General features: G+C 55.4%; 2 protein-coding genes and 1 pseudogene across 6 annotated transcripts in view; 2 read left to right on the top strand and 1 right to left on the bottom strand.

The window, feature by feature from the left end:
• Nucleotides 1–7368, top strand: part of ENG (endoglin) — a 33819-nt gene extending 26451 nt beyond the window's left edge. For both annotated transcript variants that reach the window (XM_047768492.1, XM_047768491.1), the window contains exons 9-15: nt 2109–2249; nt 2482–2520; nt 3415–3531; nt 3831–4082; nt 4997–5051; nt 6329–6430; nt 6557–7368. In XM_047768492.1, coding sequence (XP_047624448.1) covers nt 2109–2249; nt 2482–2520; nt 3415–3531; nt 3831–4082; nt 4997–5051; nt 6329–6430; nt 6557–6681 — 831 coding nt within the window. In that variant the 3' untranslated portion in view covers nt 6682–7368. The remainder of the gene's footprint in view (nt 1–2108; nt 2250–2481; nt 2521–3414; nt 3532–3830; nt 4083–4996; nt 5052–6328; nt 6431–6556) is intronic.
• Nucleotides 4304–4390, top strand: LOC125121796 (uncharacterized; annotated as a pseudogene).
• A 766-nt stretch (nt 7369–8134) lies between the features above and the next one.
• On the bottom strand, nt 8135–17780 carry FPGS (folylpolyglutamate synthase). 4 transcript variants are annotated; one of them, XM_047768493.1, is made up of 16 exons: nt 17577–17780; nt 16057–16185; nt 15912–15965; nt 15763–15827; nt 14510–14624; nt 14310–14390; nt 14124–14185; nt 13934–14036; nt 13543–13620; nt 13176–13323; nt 12995–13084; nt 12082–12232; nt 11734–11809; nt 10275–10341; nt 9486–9503; nt 8135–8632 (listed from the first exon to the last, which is right to left on the bottom strand). In XM_047768493.1, the coding sequence occupies exons 1-16, from the start codon at nt 17712–17714 to the stop codon at nt 8223–8225; spliced, it is 1785 nt and encodes a 594-aa protein (XP_047624449.1). In that variant the 5' UTR covers nt 17715–17780; the 3' UTR covers nt 8135–8222. The 4 variants fall into 4 exon arrangements, with proteins under 4 accessions (XP_047624449.1, XP_047624450.1, XP_047624451.1 ...); XM_047768495.1 differs by lacking the exon at nt 8135–8632 and adding an exon at nt 8882–9049 and having other exon boundaries at nt 17577–17779; XM_047768494.1 differs by lacking the exon at nt 9486–9503.
• Nucleotides 17781–22255: the final 4475 nt, after the last annotated feature.

The raw sequence follows: 22255 nt of genomic DNA, 5'->3' as shown, positions 1-22255 counted from the left end.
ATGCGGAACTTCCAGGGCCAGGGATTGAATCCAAGCCACTGCAATGCCAGATCCTTTAACCCACTGCGCTGCCTGAGGTTCAAACCCATGCCTCCACAGCGACCTGGCGCTGCTGCAGTCAGGTTCTTAATCCACTGTGCCACAGTGGGAACTCCCTCAGTGTGTTTCTTACACAGTGTAGTCAGTCATATTGGATACAATTGCCTGTTTCCTGCTGTATTCGCTTAACGTATTTTTAGAACTTTGACGTATGTGCTTAATAATATCACTTTAGAAGCACATTTGATCCCATGATATTGACATGCTGTAATTAATTCCTCCTCCCTTTTTAGACTTTGGGTTTGCTTCCAACTCTGTAATATTGTAGATATGCAGAAAGTGTCACTGTGCAAGAACTTTTTCTTTCTTTCTTTTTTTTTTTTTGTCTTTTTGCCATTTCTTGGGCCGCTCCCGCAGCATATGGAGGTTCCCAGCTAGGGGTCGAATCGGAGCTGTAGCCACTGGCCTACGCCAGAGCCACAGCAACACGGGATCTGAGCCGCGTCTGCAACCTACACCACAGCTCACGGCAACGCCGGATCGTTAACCCACTGAGCAAGGGTAGGGATCGAACCCGCAACCTCATGGTTCCTAGTCGGATTCGTTAACCACTGCACCACGATGGGAACTCCAAGAACTTTTTCTTTAAATAGGGTTATTTTCTTAGAATGGGTTTCCACATGAGTGAGATTCCTGGGTCAGAATGAGTGAACATTCTGGAAGTTTTGATACATGTTGCCAACACACTTTCCAAAAGATGATTCCAACTTTCACTGCTGATTAATGAGAACACTTTGACTCTCTCTCTCTCCCAATTATTATTTTTTCTCCAAAAAAACTTTTTTTTTTTTTGCCACTGTGGGAGGTGGAACATTCTGTTCCATTCTTGTTTGAATTTCTACTTCTCTGATTAGTGGTAAGTGTGGGTTTGGCTCCGTGTGACCGATAGTAACTGAAATCTCTCTGGCATTGTTGCTTGGTATGTTTCTTGATTTTTATAAGCTTTTTTACATGAAGAAAGACATTTTTGGCCCCTTTGTTCATCATTCTTTTTGAAATAATCTCTCCTGGTTTCTTACGGTTCTTTAAATTTTGGCCAGAGTGTTTTTAAACTTTTTGGACATTTTAAAACTTTGGGCCATCCTAGCTGGCCACCTTCCCCTTTGTGATTTCTTCTAGTCTGTCTATTTTATTTTTATTTATTTACTTTATTTATTTGGCTGCACCCGCAGCATATGGAAGTTCCTGGGCCAGGGATGACTCAAGACACAGCTTCAACCTGTCCTGCAGCTGTAGCAATTCTGGATCCTTGAACTCACTGTACCCAGTGGGGATTGAACCCACACCTCCGCAGTGACTGAGCTGCTTAGGTGGATTCCTAACCAGGCAGATTCCTAACCCACTGTGCCACAGTGGGAACTCCAAAAATGTTTATGATTTAATGTTCAGTGGGAAAATAAATTAAATCATGATAGACCGTATGATACCATTTGTTAAAAATGAGAGAGAAAAACACCCACACATTTTCTCTGAGTACTTATATCTGTAGAGAAGAAAACACTCCTGGGGGTTCCCATCGTGGCTCAGTGGTAACGAACCCGACTCGTATCCATGAGGACGTGGGTTTGATCCACGTCCTCACTCAGTGGGTTAAGGATCGGGCGTTGCCTTGAGCTGTGGGTCACAGACGTGGGTCCGATCCCACGTTGCCGTGGCTGTGGTATAGGCTGGCAGCTGTAGCTCCAATCCAACCCCTAGCTTGGGAACCTCCATATGCGGCAGGAGCAGCTGTAAAAAAAATTTTTAAAAGAGAAAAAGAAAACACTCCTGATGTCCCCCATCATATGGCTAAGTACCAAAGGGAGTCAAGTTCAGGAAAAGTCTTACGTCTTACACGGTTTAAGATAATGAGACCTAACAAAAATGGGGACAGGAGCAGAGGCATGGCTGTGATCTGGGACCCCTGGGGGATGGTCAGTCCTCGGTGCTGGGGTATGAGGGACAGACCCCAGGGAGCCCTGTGCCTCCTGACAGTGCCCCCCCTTTCCCCTGCCCCAACCCTGGTCCAGACTCTGGGGTGCACCATCACGAGCCTGACCTTCTGGGACCCCAGCTGCCAGGCTGAGGACACAGATGATAAGTTTGTCTTGCGTGGCACCTACTCCAGCTGTGGCATGAAAGTGGCAGAAAATGTAGTGATCAGCAACGAGGTAAGAGCTGGGGAGGGAAAGGTACCGGGGCCGACTTAGCCCGTGCTCCCTCCAGGTGCCTCCTTGATCTTCTGGGCTGAGGGGCGCTTGGGACCTTGGGTGAGGTTCTCAGTAGGAAGACGCGACAAGCTTAGCCATTGGTTGGCTCAGTCTCCTCGCCCCCCCCCAAAATGGGTATGTTAGGTGAGGTACCCTCTGGGCTCTGACCAGCTCCTTGGCTCTGTTCCCACAGGTGGTCATCAACCTTCTGTCAAGCTCATCACCACAGCGGGTGAGATGGACGGTTGCCATGCCAACCCATCTGGTCCAGGGTCCTGGGGCCCCTTCCTGGCCCGGGAGGGAGCAGGCCTAAGGAAACTCCGGCCCCGATCCTGGCCAACTAATGGGTCTCCAGTGTGGCTCAGGCCCCCCTCTGTTCAACGGGAGCAGTGCTGTTAGGGTTATAGTCTTAGCCTCTCAAGTCAGAGGTTTCAAGCACATATGCGCTTTTGGGCAAATCACCTAAGTTTTCTGGGCCCAAAGATCCTATAATAGTGGCATAAGAAAAGGTGCCCCCAGGGAGTTTCTGTTGTGACAAAGCGGAAGTGAATCTGACTAGTATCCATGAGGACGCAGGTTCGATCCCTGGCCTTGCTCAGTGGGTTAAGGATCCAGTGTTGCTGTGGCTGTGGCGTAGGCCAGCTTGCAGCTGTGGTGCAGGCCAGTGGCTACAGCTCCGATTAGACCCCTAGCCTGGGAACTCCCATATGCTGCTGGTGTGGCCCTAAAAAAAGAGAAACAAAAGAAAAAAGAAAAGGTGCCCCTCTAGGGGAGCTGATAAGCTGTCACTGAGATGACTCAGGGAGGTCTTCTGGCAGCGGGGGTGGGGGTGGGGGGGAAGCGTGCCATGTGGAAGTTCCCAGGCCAGGGATTGAACCTGCACCACAGGAGTGACCCAAGCTGCTGCAGTGACAATACCGATCCTTAACTCACCCTGCCACAGAGTAACTCTCAGGGCAAGTTCTTCATAAATATCAGTTTATGGGTTTTTTTTTTGGGGGGGGGCACAGCTAAAGGGAGGATGAGGATCGGGCAATCACTCTGGACCATGCCTCCTGCTCCCACTACTCACTCCCCTGGCGGGGCGCCTCCCAGAATGACCAAGCCTCCCTCCCGTCTCCCACAGAAACAGGTGCAGTGCATCAACCTGGACAGCCTCTCCTTCCAGCTGGGCCTCTACCTCAGCCCGCACTTCCTCCAGGCCTCCAACACCATCGAGCTGGGGCAACAGGGCTTTGTGCAGGTACTGCACTTGACTTCTCAGAGCTCTTCTTTGCACCCGGTGGAACCCGACTTCCCAGAAGGAGGAGGGAGCGAGCGGGGTGCACAGTGGGGGAGAAAGCGCAAAGGCAGGGCTCAGGCACAAGTGGAAATGTCACCTCCCCTCCTCGTTTGCTCCCGGCACAGGCCCATGACTGTCCTTGCAATGTCAAGGTTGCGGGGCAGCATCTCTAGAATGAATCTAGCTGATTCCACAAGAACAGGTAGGGTGGAGTTAAGACTAACTGACCATTGCCTTGTCCCCCTTACCTGCCCACGCAGGTGAGCATGTCCCCCTCCATCCCTGAGCTCATGACCCAGCTGGACAGCTGCCAACTGAATCTGGGGCCTGACGTGGAAATGGTGGACCTCATCCAGAACCAGGAAGCCAAGAGCAGCTGTGTGAGCCTGCTGTCCCCGAGCCCTGGTGGGGACATGCGCTTCAGCTTCCTCCTCCGTGGCTACATAGTGCCCATGCCCACGGCGGGCATCCTCAGCTGCACCGTAGCCCTGCGCCCCAGGACTTGGTCCCTGGTGAGTGGGGCCTGGCCCAGGCCCAGCTTCAAGGGCGACTTCTGGATCAGGGGTTTCCAGGAATGCGATGGCCCAGAAGGATGTGGGACCAGCGGGCAAGAGACATGGCCCCAGGCAGGCATGTGGCATTTTTTCTGCCACCCCACAGCTATGCTGTGTCTTTTCACGGGTAGGCTATGCAGCTGCGACCATTCTCTATCCATCCATCCATCCACCATCCCATCACTTCTCGGCCCTTTGGCTAAGATCAAGTGTAGTGTCTGTTCTTACCAGTTTAATATCTGATACGTCCTTATCCACCATCCCACGCGGTCATCTAGCCATCGTGCCCCCATCCCATCCAGTCATCCATTTATGAGTCGGTTCTTCTCACCATCTCACCCAGTCATTTATCTGCAGGCTTTCCACCAGCCCAGGTACCCATCCATCCTGCCATCCTTCTCCATCCTCCACCCACCCACCCATCTATCCACGTAGTGTGACCACCAATAGAATCTCAATAAACAGGAGACCTTGGGGAGTAGGGTTAGTACACAGGACACACCATTCTGCTTTTCTGCAGCTACTGACCACACTTCTTCCCTTGGGGGCTGCTTGTTGTAGAGAAGCCGCTGAGGCTGCTCCTGAGTGGGCCTCTCCCCCAGCCAAGGGGAGCCTGGTTTCCCCCTCCCAGGCTTTCACAAGTGTAATGGACACAGTGTCCCCACAGTCCTCGTGGGAGTTGAGGGCCTCCGGGAAACTCACAGGAAACATTCCAGTAGCAGGACTGTCTGGTCTGCACCCTCCCTCAGCAAATCTCCCAAGTCCAGGCTCCAGGGTGGACGGGGACAGGCCGGGGTCAGAGAGCCAGGCAGTAGGCCTGGAAGCTGCCTCTCGAAGCCTGTGCCACACACCTCGCTCTCCTCCTCCCCCAGGATGTCCACAAGACTGCATCCACACGACTGAACATCGTCAGCCCTGGCCTGCCTGGTGAGTTCTCTCGAAGTCTCTCCAGGGTTCCAGGGGCTGAGATCAGAGTGCACAGCCCAGAGGGAAGGGTCTGGGCCCACAGCAGGGAGAACCCCAGAGAGCAGGACCCACAGCTGCATCTTCTAGAGAGAGAACCTTTGCTCGTGAGCACCCTGGGATCGGATTCTAGGCCTGTGGCTCTTCTTAATCCCCCCGGTCCCTGGCTGAACTTGGCTGAGCCTGGCTGACTTGCTGCGGGGCCTCCGCGAATCAGGATTGGATCGGACCAGACTTGGAGCAGTGTTAGCCTCATGTTTCTTTTTTGTTTTTTTTTTGTTTGTTTGTTTGTTTTGTCTTTTTGCCATTTCTTGGGCTGCTCTGCGGCATATGGAGGTTCCCAGGCCAGGGGTTGAATCGCAGCTATAGCCGCTGGCCTACGCCAGAGCCACAGCAGCGCAGGATCCGAGCCGCGTCTGCGATCTACACCACAGCTCTCGGCAACGCCGGATTGTTAACCCACTGAGCAAGGGCAGGGATCGAACTTGCAACCTCATGGTTCCCAGTCAGATTCGTTAACCACTGCGCCACCACGGGAACTCCATAGCCTCGTGTTTCTTAAGGTCCCCGTGTGGAAGGTCCCTCTCAGCCCTCCACCCAACGCCCTCCAGCCTTTGTTAGTTCCCCCTGGGCCCCCACTCGCCCCCACTGGGCAGAAGAGACCTTGACACTGAAGGCAGAGGTAGGAGAGGCACCATCCCACCTGAGCCCCTTCGCCCCGCCCGCAACCGAAGGCTAAACAACCCCACTGCATGGATGGGCACTCAGGCCCCAGCGGAGGCTGGCCCATAGTCACACAGGAATCAGGAGTGTGCAAAGAACGAAGCTTGGGAAAACCCAAGAGCAGAGCAGAAAAGCCCTCGGAGGGGCTCTGGCTCACCCCTACCATAGTACAGGGCTCAGAGAGGGGCAGGGACTGGCCTAAGATCACACAGCAGAACAGGCAGGCTCCAGACTCTAAGGCTGTGCTCACTCTTTGCTCAGATTATACCACTCATCCTCCTTAAAAAGGCATCTCCACCAGCCTGGGGAGGCAGAGGCATGGCCCACAAGACCTGCCTGGACCCTCTGGGTGGATGGTCCACAGCCTAAAGCCAGACGTGGGTGCGAGGAACCCACTTGCCGGATGGGGAAGCGGGTTCCGAGAAGTCAGGGTCAGTGGCCGGGCTGAGACTGGCCCCAGGTAGGGGGGCAGGGAGGCAGCAGCAGTGCTGACCACGGCCGCCCTCCCTTGGTTGCAGACAAAGGCCTGGTCCTGCCCGCTGTCCTGGGCATCACCTTCGGCGCCTTCCTCATCGGGGCCCTGCTCACCGCCGCGCTCTGGTACATCCACTCGCACACGCGTGAGTATCCCAGGCCCCCTCAGTGAGTGCTCAGGCCCCCTCCGCCACCACCTGGGGAAGCCCGGCGACGCCTCTGGGGGAGTGGGGAGCCCTGGCCGGGGCCCTGACCTCCACCCCTGCCCCCAGGTCACCCCGGCAAGCGGGAGCCCGTGGTGGCGGTGGCTGCCCCGGCCTCCTCGGAGAGCAGTAGCACCAACCACAGCATCGGGAGCACGCAGAGCACGCCCTGCTCCACCAGCAGCATGGCGTAGCGCCCAGCCTGGAGCCCTGGGGGCCACCCCACCAGCCCTGGCCCAGCAGGAGAGACTGAGCAGCCGCCAGCTGGGAACCACTGGCCATGAACTTATCCCAGGACCCCAACCCCTCCACTCGGCCAAGGATGGACCATGCCCTCTGCGCCCTCCCCTCCTGCCTCCCTCTCAGAGGCCTGCTGCCAGCGAGGGCACCAGCTTGGAACAGCTTGGGGTCCCCCCACCCCACCCCACCGAACCGTCAAACCCAGTGGGCTTGGGGTACAGCTGCCCGGGACCACAGAGAAAGAGACCACTTCCCCACATGTTCACGCTGTCGTAGCAACCCAAGGGGCTGTGATTTAACCTGGATTCAGCACTCACTGACCTGGGCTGGGTGGGAGTTGAAAACTTCCAAACGGACTCAGCCCAGCCCGCCCAGGCTGATAGGCACCTCCTCCACGAGAACAGAAGAGGTCCGACCCAGAGCCACCTGGACCTGCTCCCAGCGGCCTCCCCATCTGGACTGGCACAACTTCGGAGGGGAAACTGAAGTTTAGGGGCTCCCAGCCTGGGAGTGGGGGAGCCTAGCTCCTCCCTGTAACCGCCACACAGAGACCACCCCCCCCCTGCCCCCAGGCAGCCAGGCTGCCTGACCTGGGCCCACCCCTGTATACTCACCACCAATAAACCAGGCCATGAAACCAATGCTGGGCTGGGCAAAGGGGGGGGGGGCACCTAAACTGGTGTGAGCGTTCTGGGTTCAAATCCTGGACCTGCCACTTAGCAGCTGTGACTGTGGGCAGGTCTCAGGGCTTCTTTAAGCCAGCCACGGTCCCCTCACCTTTTAAAATGGATATGAGAATTCTTGGTCTCGAGAGGAGGCCTGCAGAGCGGCCCCTGGTGTGTGGTCAGTGAACACCAACTCATTTCTCTCCTTTCACAGAGAGGCCCCCTGAGGCTCAGGGGCAGGGAGGGACTTGTCCCAGGAGGCCACACAGCCAGGGCGCCTACACAATCCTGTTTCTGTCCCAGCTGTAGCCCCTGTCCCCTTTCTGTCGGCTGGGGGAGCCAGAGGTCAAGAGTCACTCAAATGTTTAGCCAATGCTTAAAAAAAAAAAAGGCTTTAATTCTCTCCAGCCACCCTCTGCCCCCCCGGGGCCGCCCAGGTAGGGACCTTCTCCTTTCGCAGAAGTAGGAAGCAAGCTATCGCAAGCTATCAATTAGCAGCCAGGAGCCACCCGGCGGGCCCCAGGTCTGGCCAAGCAGCTCACGCCCTAAGCTGGGCCTGAGGCAGGAAACAAACAGGGTGGGAGCAGGGGATGGGCTGGAGGGCCAGCGGGGGACCCAGGAAGGAGAAGCTGAGGGCATCCTAGGCTTGGAGTCAGAGGGCGTCTGATCTCCGCTTCCTGCCCCTAGCTGTCTACTTCACTTCCCAGAGCTCAAGTCCCTGGGCCAGTCTAGACACAATCAGGAAGGCACAAGAGGCATGTCATTTAGCAGTTCATGGAGGGACACAGGGCAGGTGTGGGAGGACCCCACCTCCAGCCCCACTGCCTCAGCTACTGGGACAGGGAGGGCTCCAGCAGCTTCAGGACGCCGCCGACCAGGTGCAGGCTGCCTGTGACCAGCACGTGGATGGCAGCAGCCTCGTGGAGTACGACGGCCCCGCTGCCTGCCACGGGGTGGGCGAGGAGGCTCCGTGGGGGACTGGGCGGCTGCCAGACGGGATCCCGGCCTTGGCTGATCCACTGCAGGGCGTGGGTGATGCAACTGAAGACGAGGGAGCTGGTGCTGTGGGTGTGGGGTGGGTGGGGCGCCAGCAGCAGGGATGTGGGCCCACCAGGCTCTGAGCTGGGGGTGCTCCAGAGGCCTGGGCTGGCCTGCTCCTCCTGCAGGTGGCTCCAGTGCTGCTGGTGTGCGAGGCAGCGAAGGAGCACTTGGTCCAGTGTCACTGTGAAGTTCTGTTGGTCTGTGGGTCACAGTGACAGGTGCATCAGCGAGGCAGATGGGGGTGGGGGGAGGGGATGCATGCAGCAAGCACCTGCTTAAGGCCAGGCTCAAAACAGGCATCACTGGGAGTTCCCCGGTGGCACAGCCGATTAAGGATCTGGTGGTGTCACTGCAGTGGCTCGGGTTCTATCCCTGGCCCGGGGGAACTTCCCCATGCTGCAGACATGGCCAAAAAAAAAAAACCCAAAATAAATAAAATAAACATGCCTATTACTGGTCCTCGCAGTGGGTGCTAGGAGGAAAGTGAGACTCAGAAAGTTCAGTGACTGGCCCGTAGTCACAGAGCACGTGAGAGGCAGGGCCGGGCGGTTTCGCTTCAAAGCGGGGACTTCTGCTCACTGAGCACATCCTTCTGCCCTAGACGCACTACCTTCATCTGTAAAACGGACGGTCCATCACCAAGTGGGCGTAAGTTTTTCTATAAATGCAGATTCCCAGACTATCCCCAGTCTGATCGGGGCCTGGGGGTCTGTATGTTTCAGATTATTGCAAAGAAACTTTTACCATGGAGTTCCCATCGTGGCTCAGCGGTTAATGAACCCAACTAACATCCATGAGGATGCGGGTTCAATCCCCAGCCTCGCTCAGTGTGTAAAGGATCCGGCATTGGTGGTGTAGGTCGCAGATGCGGCTCGGATCCCACATTATTGTGGCTGTGGTGTAGGCCGGTGGCTACAGCTCCAATTGGACCCCTAGCCTGGGAACCTCCATATGCCCCGGGTGTGGCCCTTGAAAAAAAAAAAAAAAAGGAAAGAAACTTTTAACATGACCTACAGTAAAAAAACATTTTGCAATGACAACCCAGTACTCACATCCGCGTCCATGTACACCTGGAACAGAATCAAAACGGTACCTCCCCTTACTCTGGGCAAGACCCAGAGACACTCTCTTTCCTATTCTATTTTATTTAAAATTTAAAATGCCTGGAGGTCCCTGATGCTCCAGTGGGAGGATTCACTGCTTTCATTGCTGTGGCCCAGCTGCAATCCCTGGTCTGAGAACTGAGATCCCACAGCAAGCTGCTGCACGCCACAGTCAAAACAAATGCTGGTGGAGACCCACTAAGCTGATTTCAAGAAGCATCACTGGGGAGTTCCCATTGTGGTGCAGTGGAAATGAATCCGACTAGAAACCATGAGGTTGCGGGTTCAATCCCTGGCCTTGCTCTGTGGGTTAAGGATCCGGCATTGCCGTGAACTGTGGTGTAGGTCGCAGACAGGGCTCGGATCTGGTGTGGCTGTGGCTGTGGCGTAGGCCGGCAGCTGTAGCTCCGTTAGACCCCTAGCCTGGGAACTTCCATGTGCCACGGGTGCGGCCCTAAAAAGACAAAGACAAAAAAAAGGAAAAGAAAAAAAAAAAAAGAACCACCACTAGGTTATAACCTACATTTTGAAAAATGGTTTCCCTGACAATTCTGTTTTAGAACTGCAGTCACACTCAAAATTCAAAATGTACCAAAAGGTATTTATTTATACAAGAAAACAAATCTAGTTCCTGCCCAAGACCCTCAGTTCAAAAGCCCCCACTGTCACCAACAGAACGAGCCCTCTTAGGGCCTCCCGCCTCTGCCCACCCCAGGGACCATGCCTGTCACCACTTACCTGCATTATCCGTGGATGACATCTCTGTCAGGTTAGGGCAGAAAACGGCATAGTCAAACTGGCAGGGCTGAAAGGCCAAGAGGCAGCGCTTGGCATCAGAGCCCCAAGAGGATGCCCCCTCTCCCATCTCGGCCTCCACACAGCACCCCCCAGATCCACAAACATGTCCCCGTCTCTGGCGATGCCCTTCGCCAGCTGAACTGGGGTGATGCCACATAAACCCAGCACTTCAGTGCTCCCACCGCATCTACCTGGGAACCGCTATGGCCTGGGCAGCACCGCCCAACACCAATGCGGAAACAGAGGCTGGGAGGGTGCAGGGTGTGTGGCATTTGCCTACAGCGGCTCAGCTACTGAACACAAAGGAGCGAGGTCCTGGATGAGAACAGGCTCAGTGGTTAACGAATCTGACTAGGAACCATGAGGTTGCGGGTTCGATCCCTGGCCTTGCTCAGTGGGTTAAGGACCCGGTGTTGCTGTGAGCTGTGGTGTAGGTCGCAGAAGCGGCTCGGATCCTACATTGCTGTGGCTGTGGTATAGGCCGGTGGCTACAGCTCCAATTAGACCCCTAGCTGGGAACCTCCATATGCCGCAGGAGCGGCCCTAGAAAAGGCAAAAAAAAACCAAAAAAACAAACAAAAAAAACGGCCTCGGAGTCCCTGTCGTGGCTCATCGGTAACAAACCCGACTGGTATCCATGAGGACATGGGTTTGAACCCTGGCCTCGCTTGGTGGGTTAAGGATCCTTCGTTGCTGTGGCTGTGGCGTAGGCCGGCAGCTGCTGCTCCGACTGGATCCCTAGCCTGGGAACTTTCATATGCTATGGGTGCGGCCCTAAAAATGCCAAAAAAAAAAAAAGAAGAAGAAGAGCCTCAGCTTCCCGGTCTGTGAAACAGGAAATGCTCCCTAGGAACCACGTCAGCCCTGACCGACAGCCTCGGGCCTGGGCAAGAAGAGCCCGTGTATGCTTTACGGCCCGGGGACTCCTTAAACCAAATTTAAGAAGCAGGTACAAAAAACTAAATAAATAAATGCAAATGCTATCAAAAAGAGCAAGAGGAGGAAGGAGGAGAAGCCTCAGCAGCAGGGAGCACCCCTGTTTTATGGAGAAGCAATGGAGGCTCAGGGAGCTGCCATCTCTTACCCAGGCTCACATGCTAGCGGCTGAAGGGGCCTGACACGGGCAGGGTCCAGAGCCTGCCTCCTACACGCCTACCTGGTCCTCCCTGTCACCCTGGGCTTGAGTGTGACCATGGAGGGGAATGAGGGCAGTGGCCTGTGACTGGACTTCCCTGTGCCCCGTGCGTGTACCTGTACTTCTCAGTACAATTCAGGACACGGGACAGTCCTGTCCTACGGCTGAGGAAACAGAGGCGCAGGGATAAGGCCCCGCCGATGGGGGTCAAAGTCAGCACCAGGGCTGGGCTGCCTGCCGCCCCGCCCCCGGCCAGCCCCTCACCTGCAGCAGCTTCAGCAGGGCCGCGGAATCCCGGTCCCCGGTGGAGTTGAAGAGCAAGACTCGAACCTCAGACCCGCTGTGTGGAGGGGGGGGAGGTGGCGGCCGCTCAGAACAGCACCTCCCACCCCTTCTCCACGGGCCCCGCCCCATCCTTCCCCCAGAAACTTCCCTTCCTCCCTACTGTCCCAGTCCCGACCCTGTCCCCAAGTCCCACCCCCTTCTTCCGGAGGCCCAGTCCCCTCCCCCCCACCACCCCGCTCCCCCCTCCACCCTTCCCCCAGGTCCCTCCCCTCTCCACTGGCCAAGTCCCACCCCTGCCCCCGGATCCCGCCTCCGCCCGCCGCCCACCTGCTTGGCCTCTCGCGGCGGTGCAGGGCCTGGCGGAACCAGCGCACACAGGCCTGCATGCTGCTGGTGGTGTGCGCGCCGTCCAGGTACCAGGTAAGGGGCCCACGCCGCAGTACCTGTGTCCGGCCCAGCCACTCCGTGTCCCGAAGCCCTAGGAAAGGGCCGCGAGAGCAAGGTGGTCCTTCTGCAGCAGGCGCGAGGCAGCTCACCTACCCCCTCTCCTACCCCAGTCTTCCACTCAGCCTGCCCGCAGAGGCTCCGCTGCTCTAAGGCTGTCTAAGCCTCTTCCTGGGCGACCATCACGGGGATCAACTCTCTGGCTGCCTCATCTGCTGGAATCTTCCAGGTGGCCCTGATAGGGGGCAGCAGGCTATCCTATATTAGACCCAGGTTTCAGGTGGAGAATCCTTAGCTTGGAGAGATTAGGTCACAGAACATGTGAGTCCTGGGGCTGGGGTGTATCTGTCTGGTTCCAAGACTATAATATCATGGCCCTGACATGAGGCCTGGCACCTGGTGGGCACACTGGAACCGCTGATGAGGTGCTGAAAGCTTTACGGGGAAGCAAGAAGCCTGACAACACCACCATTTTTTTTCAAGAGCCTCACTGTCGTATGATGATATGACAAAGATGATAGTTACAGCAGCCACCACTGGCTGGGCACTTTATCCCATACCTGCCAGGCTCTGGGCACAGTCCCTTAGGGATGGCACCTCAGAGTGAGTCCTGCCATCATCTCATGTGGCAGGTAGGGAAACAGGCTAGAGTGAGGACACGAACTCAGAGTCAGGGACGCTTACTGACTTGAGAGTCCTTTCTCTTAAGGCCCCATCTCGAATTGCCCTCACCTCTCAAACAGGAAGCCAGAAGAAACAGCTGAAGGGGCCCAGCTGGCAAGAAGGCCCAACTCACCATGGCGCATGCGGGACGTGGGCTGGAACACAGGTGCCAGGGGCAACTGTCCCAGGAGGCTTGGCCTGGATGCCTTCAGTTCCCCAATATCTGGGGGGCAGGGGGGAGAGGGGAGGGCTGAGTGGGGCTCTCAGAGGCAGGTTCCACGGGTCCCCTGCCACCCACTCACCTGCCCACTCACCCTGGTGGCCCTTCTGCTGCAGCCAGCAGTGGGTCAGCTGCAAGGCCAAGGCGGCATTGGACCGCTGGTGCTCTCCCTCCAGGCCCAGGGTCAGCGGTGGCCCCCCTTCCTCCAGGGCTTCTAGTGGTGGGCACAGGTAGAGGGGACACTGCAGAGGAGAGGGGCCAGCGGCTGGTCAGGGGAGCTGATGTGGCCTCCTTGGCCAGCGGGCCCTCCCTGATACCATCAGCTGACCAGAACCCACCAAACCCCGCTCCTAGAACCAAGATGTGCTCCAGCTGGATGAGCTGAGATGAGTAAACTGAGGCCCAAAGGGATGGAGCATCTTCCTCGTCAGCCCCACCCCAGCTGCTCTTCTGAGACTCACTGAAATCTCCTGAGCACGGTCCCTCAGCACGGCCAGGGGGGCATCAGGCTGGGGAACGGTGAAGGCAGGAACGCCACACTGTGGAGGACAGAGAGATGGGCTGGGGGCTGCCCAGGGCCCTCGACTTCCCATCTCTGGCCCCTGCATCCCGGAGTCTGGGCAGCCCACCCAGCCTCCCCGCAAGAGAACCTTCGGGAACCCCTTGAAAAGGAGACTGAGGCCAGAGAAGGGCCTCAACTTGTTCCAGTGCCACACAAAGCGGAGAAAAGAACCCACAGATGCCAAGACTTCATCCTGCGAGGGGATACGAATGACCCAGCCCTGCCCCTGAATCTTGAGGGCCAGGCCCAGGCTGTCCATATACCCCCTCTGCCCAGGGCTGCCCGGTCACCTTAAAGATACCCCCTTTCTGCCACGCAATCTTCTCCATTGTGTCCCCCAGAAGGCCAGTGTGGTCAATGCCAAGAGAGGAGACCCCGCACACGATCGGCTTCCTGCGGAAGATGAAAGGGCCATGATGCCCCTGTCCCTGGCTGCCCGGGCTCTGACCACCATCCCTCTGCCCAGGCAGCTGCCCTCACCTGATGATGTTGGTGCAGTCGTAAGCCCCGCCGATGCCCACTTCCATCACTGCCAGGTCTACCTGCAGACAATCAGAGGGCATGGAAAGGGGCACGGGAGCCCCTGAATGCCCCTTGGGAGCCCCCGGCTGAGAGTCCCCTGGCCAAGGCCTCCAACGCAGGAAGTTCTCAGGAGTGGGCACCCACCTTCTCTTGAAGGAAGACGTGGAAAGCCATGAGCGTGAGGAAACGGAAGTAGCTGGGCATGGAGACACAGCTGCTGTCATCCTGTGGACAGGGTCCCATCGGAGATGGTGTCCTGGGAGGTGCTGAGCCCTCGGGGACCGGCCCCCCACTCCAACCCCCTCCCCCGCCCCCCCCCGCCTCCAGCCCTCCAGCATGGGCACCTTGGTCTCGTCCAGCCGGTGGTAGAGGCGCCAGAAGTACTTGGTGAAGAGCTCAGGGCTTATGGGCTGTCCGTTGATGCGGATCCGCTCACGCACCTGCACCAGGTGGGGAGAGCTGCCAAAAAACCTGGGGTCACTGGGACTCTCTTCCCAAGACCCCAGGCTGTCCCGCTCCCCTCAGTGAGACCTGCCCTTTGGACAAACAAATCTGACCGTGTCCCTGTCCTGCTGAAAACCCTTCTGTGGCTTCCGCCTGCCCTCCAGAGTCCCAGCATCTCATCCCGGCCTCCCAGGCCGGGTCCCTCCCCACCAGGCTGGTCAGACACTCTCTGGGCTCCAACAGCCCCCATGCTTTCCCCATCCCACGCCGATCAGTCACTGTGCCTACATCTGTCCCCATAACATGGGTCTGCCAGCCCCTGAGGGCAAGGCCCCCCCTGGACTGACCCAGAGGCCACATGGGCCCAAGTTGAAGGCTGGGTTTTCAATCCCAAATTATTTATTTTGTTTTGTTTTGGTTTTGGCCACACCTGCGGCATGTGGAAGTTCCCAGGCCAGGCACAGAAGCTGCACCACAGCAGTGACAATGCCAGATGCTTAACCCCCTGCGCCATGAGGGAACTCCCAAAAAATTATTTTAGAAGGGAGATTATTGGCTTATATTTGAATCCTCAAAGGCCCTCTCATATTAGGAGTCCTCTCCATTTCTTGAACAAAGAACTTTTTTTCTGCCATTTCTTGAGCCCCTCCAGCAGCATATGGAGGTTCCCAGGCTAGGGGTCGAATTGGAGCTGTAGCTGGGGGCCTACGACAGAGCCACAGCAACGCTGGATCCGAGCCGCATCTGCGACCTACACCACAGCTCATGGCAACATCAGATCCTTAACCCACGGAACGAGGCCAGGGATCGAACCCGCATCCTCATGGATCCCAGTCGGGTTCGTTAACCACTGAGCCACGAAGGGAACTCCTGAAGACGGAAGTTAAGTTAATAAAAAGGTATCTGACTTATTTCAGCTGTGTGTTCCACTTAGTTGCTGCCCCGCCTCTCATTTTTTTCCATCATGAAAATTGGAGACTGCCATCAACTTGGGCCAATATGGCGCAAATCGAGGGTTTGATGAGTGAATAAACGCTGGGAAGAGACCTGCAGCTGAACTCCTGGTGGGGGGGAACCCTGGCCCTGAGGGGCTGCTGGCTCCACAGCCCCCCCTGAGAGCTAGGAGATACCACATCCCTCTGTACCTCAGTACCTAAAGAATCCTGTCTTCAGGCCGTAGCTTCGGAGGATGCGTTCAGCAAAGGCACAGGTGGAGCCCTGGAAAGAAAAGGTTTTGTCTGGGGAGGCCCCCACCCTACCATCCCCCAAGTGGCCGCCCTACACCTGCGCCCTATCCCTCACCTTCCCCTTGGTCCCGGTGATGTGAATGATGTTCAGTTGGTCCAGGTCCTCCACCTGGGACAGACAGACAAGGTCCCCGCTCGGCCACAGGACTCACAGACAGATCGGAGGAGCAGGAGCGGGTCACTTGCCCTTCCCACCTTACCTGCAGCCCACTCCGTGCCAAGTACAGCTTCATGGCTTCCAGCTGTGTCTGGGGGTCACCCCGCTGGCGCTTCACCTGCTCCAGGTAGTTGGCATTGGTCTGCAGGGTGTTGAGTGTGCGCACAGCCTCCTGGCAACCAGCCCCCGGGCAACAGATTAAGGTTCATTTGAGGGTCCATAGGGACAGAAGCACCCAGCATCCCAGCAGCTGGGCCTGGGTACCAGGCCTGCCTGTCCTGTTGCCCCATTTTAGAGGTTAGGCACCGCTAAGTGAGAAAGAAGTGGCATCTTTCCAGCTCCGGCAGAAATGGGAGCCTGGAGCAGCTGGGCTCCACCCAGGGAGTGCCGGGCAAAGCAGGCAGATTGGCTAACAGGACTGGCCTTGCTTCCTCCCCAGGCTTCACCCTCACGCCTTTGCCTTCCACTCCCTCTAGTCTGCCATTGTATCGGGCTCCTGCTAAGGTAGAGCCAGAGCCACAGAACCACAGGGGTCTTAGAACTGAAGCAATTAGACGAGGAATTCCTGGAGGCTTCCATGCTCAACCCTGAGGACTGGGGTTCCACATTCTGAGAGAAAAGAGTTGCTTAAAGCAACTAGATGAGTGGGCGTTCTCGTCATGGCTCAGCGGTTAGCGAACCCAACTAGCACCCATGAGGACGAGGGTTTGATCCCTGACCTCGCTCAGTGAGTTAAGGATCCAGCATTGCTGTGAGCTGTGGTGTAGGCTGCAGATGCGGCTTGGATCTGGTGTTGCTGTGGTTGTGGTGTAGGCCGGGGGCTACAGAACCAATTGGACCCCTAGCCTGGGAACTTCCATATGCCATGGCTGCGGCCCTTAAAAAAACAAAAAAGCAGCTAGATGAGTAAGAGGAGTCTCAGAGGAAGAAAGAGGGTGCCTGGGTCACCCAGACAAGGAGGCAGGTAGGTGTAGCCTCAGGACAGTTCAGCCTGGGAGATGAAAGTGGGACTGCGGTTTATTTCCCCGCAGGGCCACAGTGCTGGCTGGAGGCCCCATTCTCATCAAACTGGTGCTACCTGCCCGGCCAGCATCAGGTTCTGGTCTCTGGCAACTGGCCGCTGGCACAGAAGCAAACGGAAATTCTGTTTTCCAGATTCTTACCCCACCCCACTGCTCCAGAGTCCTTGCTTCCACCCACCCCCTCCCCTGGGGCATGCGTGGATCTCCACGAATCCTGGAGACTCCAGCCCCCGATCTATACTCCCGGATCTCTCCAGTCGGAACTCCCGGATCCCCTTCCCCGCCCCCACTCCAACTGCTAGTTCTGGGTCCGGCGACACTGGAACTCCAGAACCTCAGAGCCCGTTATCGGGGCCCAACTTCCTGGTGCCTGTCCCCACCCCAGACTCCTGGATGTCCCCGCTCCCCGAGTCCCTCAGTCCCAGGCTCCTGCCCCCCGCCTCCCCCCCGCCCCTTTCCTCAGCTGGCGGAGGCCGGATGCTAAGTGACTCAGGCCCGGCTCACGTGTCATGGCATGACCTCCAGCGCGCGGGCAGGATACCTGATACTCCATGCCGGGCTCCTGTGGCGCGGGCCACGCGCTCAACCCTCGCCTCGCTGCGACCCCGGTTGTTGCACCACGCGAAGGAACCGCTGCCAGGAAGCGAGCCGCGAGCAAGTGGCTACGTGCCCGCGACATAGTAAAGGCGCCGGCAGCTGCTCGCTAGGCCCAGACCACCAAAAAACACGTCCCTCCTGGCCCCGCCCCCGACGCGCCCCCTCCCCTTCACCAATCAGCGCTGTCCAAGGAGCCGGCACCAATAAGAAGCTGCAGGACGCCATCGTTGTGAGGGGCAAGCCCTGGGGGGCTTCGTCCATGTTTATGAGGGGCACGTTCCCGGGGGCGTTCTCTGCCCTTGGAGAAACACTCACTCCTTTCGTCATCATCCTCTCTCCCAAAATAGCTAGTTCCTGCTCCTGACCGGAATCAGCTGCGAGCCAGGATAGAATGACAGAGCTAGCGGACACTTTCAGGGAGGTCCCTGATGGCCCAGCTCCACGCAGAGACCCAAGGCTGCGGGGGAAGCGGTCCCAGCCCTCCTGAATCTGACAGCCGAGTTGCGGGGCAGTAATAGACCAGGCACCTTCGCTACTGAGACCTCGAATAGTTCCTGAGCAGCCTGAGGCTTCCTGAAAGAGGAGACATCCTGGCCCCGGGAGGCCTGGGGCTGGAGGGCAGACAGCGAGTTGGCAGGATGAGAGCTTTTTAGGCAAAGGGAGGGAAGGATATGTGAAAAGCAAAAGATGGGAGAGAGAACTAGGCACCTGAGAGAACTACACTTCCACAGGGTTGGGCCTAATCACCCTGGAGGGACAGGATGTCACATCCAGCAGGACCTGGTAGCCTTATAAGAAATTGGATTGCATTTATTTTCTTTTTTTCTTTTTATTGCTACACCTATGGCATATGGAAGTTCCTGGGCTAGGGGTTGAATCAGAACTGTGGCTTCCAGCCTAAGCCACGGCCTTGCAACACTGGACACGAGCCACATCTGGGACCTACGCTGCAGCTTGGGGCAGCACTAGATCCTTAGTGAGCCACTAAGGCCAGAGATCAAACTGGCATCCAGAAAAGACACTATATCGGGTTCTTAACCTGCCAAGCCACAGCAGCAACTCCTGGATTGCATTTGCTTACTTATTTAGTCTTTTGAGGGCTGCACCTGTGGCATATGGAAGTTCCCAGGCTAGGAGTCAAATCGGGACTGCAGCTGCTGGCCCATACCACAGACACAGTCACACTGGATCCTTAACCCATTCAGCAAGGCCAGTGATTGAACCTGATCCCCGTGGATACTGATCAGGTTCTTAACCCACTGAACCACAACAGGAACTCCCTGCGTTGCATTTAGATGACAATGAAATGGTCCTAAGAAGGGCTGACAAGATCAGATTTATACTGGAAGATTCCAGATTGGAGAACGATCCAGGGCCAGGGAAATGATGTGTCCTACCTGTGGATGGAGGACCCCCATGTGTCCTGAAGTTCTCAGAACTTTTTCTGTCTATGACTTTCTTGGCCCCAACAGCCAGCATGGAAAAAAGCAGTGTTTTTTCAGCTGAAGTCCAGAAAGGTGTGTGTGTTGAGATGGGGGTGGGGGGTTGCTGCAAAAACCCTCTGGAGAACTTTCCACAGATAAAAGGCAATCCCTTAACAGCTAATGGGATTTCAGCACCAGTACACCAGAGACCGTTTGATTTTGAAGTAAACATATACATTGCCATGTTGCCGTGGCTGTGGTGTGGGCAGGCAGCTACCGCTCTAATTTGACCCCTAGCCTGGGAACCTCCATATGCCTTGAGGGTGGCCCTAAAAAGCAAATAAATAAGTAAATTTAAAAATATATATATAGGAGTTCCCGTCATGGCCCAGTGGATAACGAATCCGACTAGGAACAATGAGGTTGCGGGTTCGATCCCTGGCCTTGCTCAGTGGGTTAAGGATCTGGCGTTGCCGTGAGCTGTGGTGTAGGTCACAGACACTGCTCGGATCCTGAGTTGCTGTGGCTGTAGTATAGGCCGGCGGCTACAGCTCCGATTCGACCCCTAGCCTGGGAACCTCCATATGCCGCAGGAGCAGCCCTAGAAAGGCAAAAAAACAAAAATAAAAATAAATGGGAGTTCCCATCGTGGCTCAGTGGTTAACGAATCTGACTAGGAACCATGAGGTTGCGGATTCGATCCCTGCCCTTGCTCAGTGGGTTAAGGATCCGGCAGTTGCCGTGAGCTGTGGTGTAGGTTGCAGATGCGACTCAGATCCCGCGTTGCTGTGGCTCTGGCATAGGCTGGTGGCTACAGCTCCAATTCCACCCCTACCCTGGGAACCTCCATATGCTGCGGGAGCAGCCCAAGAAATGGCAAAAAGACAAAAAATATATATATACATATATATTATATATATATATAAAATATATATTATATATATATATATATACTTTCCATATCGCTGCTAGGGGCTCCCCATCCCCGCCCCAAGGAAGACAGGTCCTCTTCTCCTTTTGTTTCCTTTTTTTTAATCATTGTAACTTTATATGTATCCATGGATAAAGTTTCATAACTTCATTAAAATGACCATAAAGAGGCTTTACATATGTTTCTTTTGCTTAACATTTTCCCTCTCCCCATGCCTCGCCCTCATGATTCTCGACAGTCATAAAATCACAGACACACCTAGACATCCACAGGGCTTTGATGTAAGTGACAATATTTTCTGCATCTTAACCTTCTGACTCAAATCATAAGCTTATAGGGATCCCTGTAAGGTATTTACCTAGAAAGCAGTTAGGTAGCGCCTCTCAGGGCCAGGCACTGGCTCTAAACACATTCCACATTAGTTGCTCATTTAATCATCAAAACCCTATCAAACAGGTACAACTTTTATGACCCTTCTTATACAGGTGATGAAACTGAGGCACAAAGAATTTTTTTTTTTTTTTTTGGTCTTTTTGCCATTTCTTGGGCCACTCCCGCGGCATATGGAGGTTCCCAGGCTAGGGGTCCAATCAGAGCTGTAGCATCCGGCCTACACCAGAGCCACAGCAACGCAGGATCCAAGCCGCGTCTGCAACCTACACCACAGCTCACGGCAACGCCGGATCGTTAACCCACTGAGCAAGGGCAGGGACCGAACCCGCAACCTCATGGTTCCTAGTCGGATTCGTTAACCACTGCGCCATGACGGGAACTCCCACAAAGGATTTTTAAAGGCGTATGCCCGGAGGTCCCGTTGTGGTAACAAACCCTATTAGTACCCCTGAGGATTCGGGTTCAATCCCCGGCCTTGCCCTGTGGGTTAAGGATCCAGTGCTGCCAGGAGCTGCAGTATAAGTTGCAGACGTGGCTTGGATCTGGTGTTGCTGTGGCTGTGGTGTAGGCTGGCAGCTGTAGCTCCAATTTGACCCCTAGCCTGGGAACTTCCATATGCCACACATGTGCCCCCCCACCCCGCCCCGCAAAAAAAGCAAAGTTATGTTTCTTGTGATCTTTCCATTTTATGTATTTACAAATAAAAATGTATATTGATTTCCCTTTTATACTTAAAGATAGCAAATAAATATTGTAGCAAAGATACTCAAAGACAGTGAATATATGTTGTATTGTACTTTTTCCACGTATCTTTAATTCCTGGAGCTTATTCTGGACTGTGCTGGTACATAAGAGCTGCTCCATTGGCTCATTTTTGTTTTCTCAAAGCAGCAGAGTACTCCTTGGTGAGAGAAGAGTGTCATACATTCGGTCGGCCTCCTACTGATGGGCATTTAGGTTTTCAACATTGTGCTATTACCAGTGATGCTCAATGGGTAACATCATTTTCTCCATGTGTGAGCACATCTGATGGATAAATTCCAAGAAGTACAATTGCTGGGTCAAAGGTGACTTGCATTTAACCCTTAAACTCAGATCGCCGCATTGTCCTCCAGAGGGACAGGACCCAGTTTCCAATCCCACACCCCTGTGGGGCAGGAGCCAGCTGTTTCCTCACCAGCACACACTGTTAATCAGCGGTGATCCGGCCAACGCATAGGCAGAAAAATGGAATCTCGGGGTGGTTATCATTTGCATTTATTTTATTATGAAAGAAGTTGATTTTTTTTTTTTGGTCTTTTTGCCTTTTCTAGGGCCACTCCCGCGGCACATGGAGGTTCTCAGGCTAAGGGTCTAATCGGAGCTGTAGCCACGGCCTACACCAGAGCCACAGCAATGCCAGATCCAAGCTGCGTCTGCGACCTACACCACAGCTCACGGCAACGCCGGATCCCTAACCCACTGAGCAAGGCCAGGGATCGAACCCGCAACCTCATGGTTCCTAGTTGGATTCATTAACCACTGAGCCACAACGGGAACTCTGAGTATTTTTTTCTGATGTTTAAAATTCACTTGTATTTCCTTTGAGGTCCACTTATCTCCTTTGCATTACTGCTTTTTACTTGCAAATCCCACAGAGGTTTGTAGAAGAAAACAGAGAAGCCTCTAAAGGAGAAAATCAAAGGCACCTTCATGGCACAGCTGGAGAACTACTATTGACTATGCCACCACTGACGCGTTCTCATCCTCCAGCAAGAACAGTGGAAACAAAGCCATTGTCTGGACGGCCAAGAAAAGACAAGGGCACAGGGGAACTGGCCAGCAGGTCAGGGTCCAGGTCTGCAGACCTGTGTAGAGGGTGAGGGGCCAGGAATC

The sequence above is a fragment of the Phacochoerus africanus genome, chromosome 2 (assembly GCF_016906955.1).
Source record: "Phacochoerus africanus isolate WHEZ1 chromosome 2, ROS_Pafr_v1, whole genome shotgun sequence".
NCBI lineage: Eukaryota > Metazoa > Chordata > Mammalia > Artiodactyla > Suidae > Phacochoerus > Phacochoerus africanus.
Note: the sequence above shows the minus strand (reverse complement) of the source record. Positions and strands in the feature narration are given on the sequence as shown.

What these genes read in the sequence shown, in the direction of transcription:
- FPGS (XM_047768493.1), bottom strand. Translation starts at nt 17,714, where the DNA reads ATGTCGCGGGCACGTAGCCACTTGCTCGCGGCTCGCTTCCTGGCAGCG. An exon ending in CGCCGCGAGAGGCCAAGCAG is followed by an intron (nt 11,810 to 12,081) that starts GTGGGCGGCGGG and finishes CCCTCCACACAG; the next exon opens with CGGGTCTGAGGTTCGAGTCT. An exon ending in CCCTGCTGAAGCTGCTGCAG is followed by an intron (nt 10,342 to 11,733) that starts GTGAGGGGCTGG and finishes TTGGCCTTTCAG; the next exon opens with CCCTGCCAGTTTGACTATGC.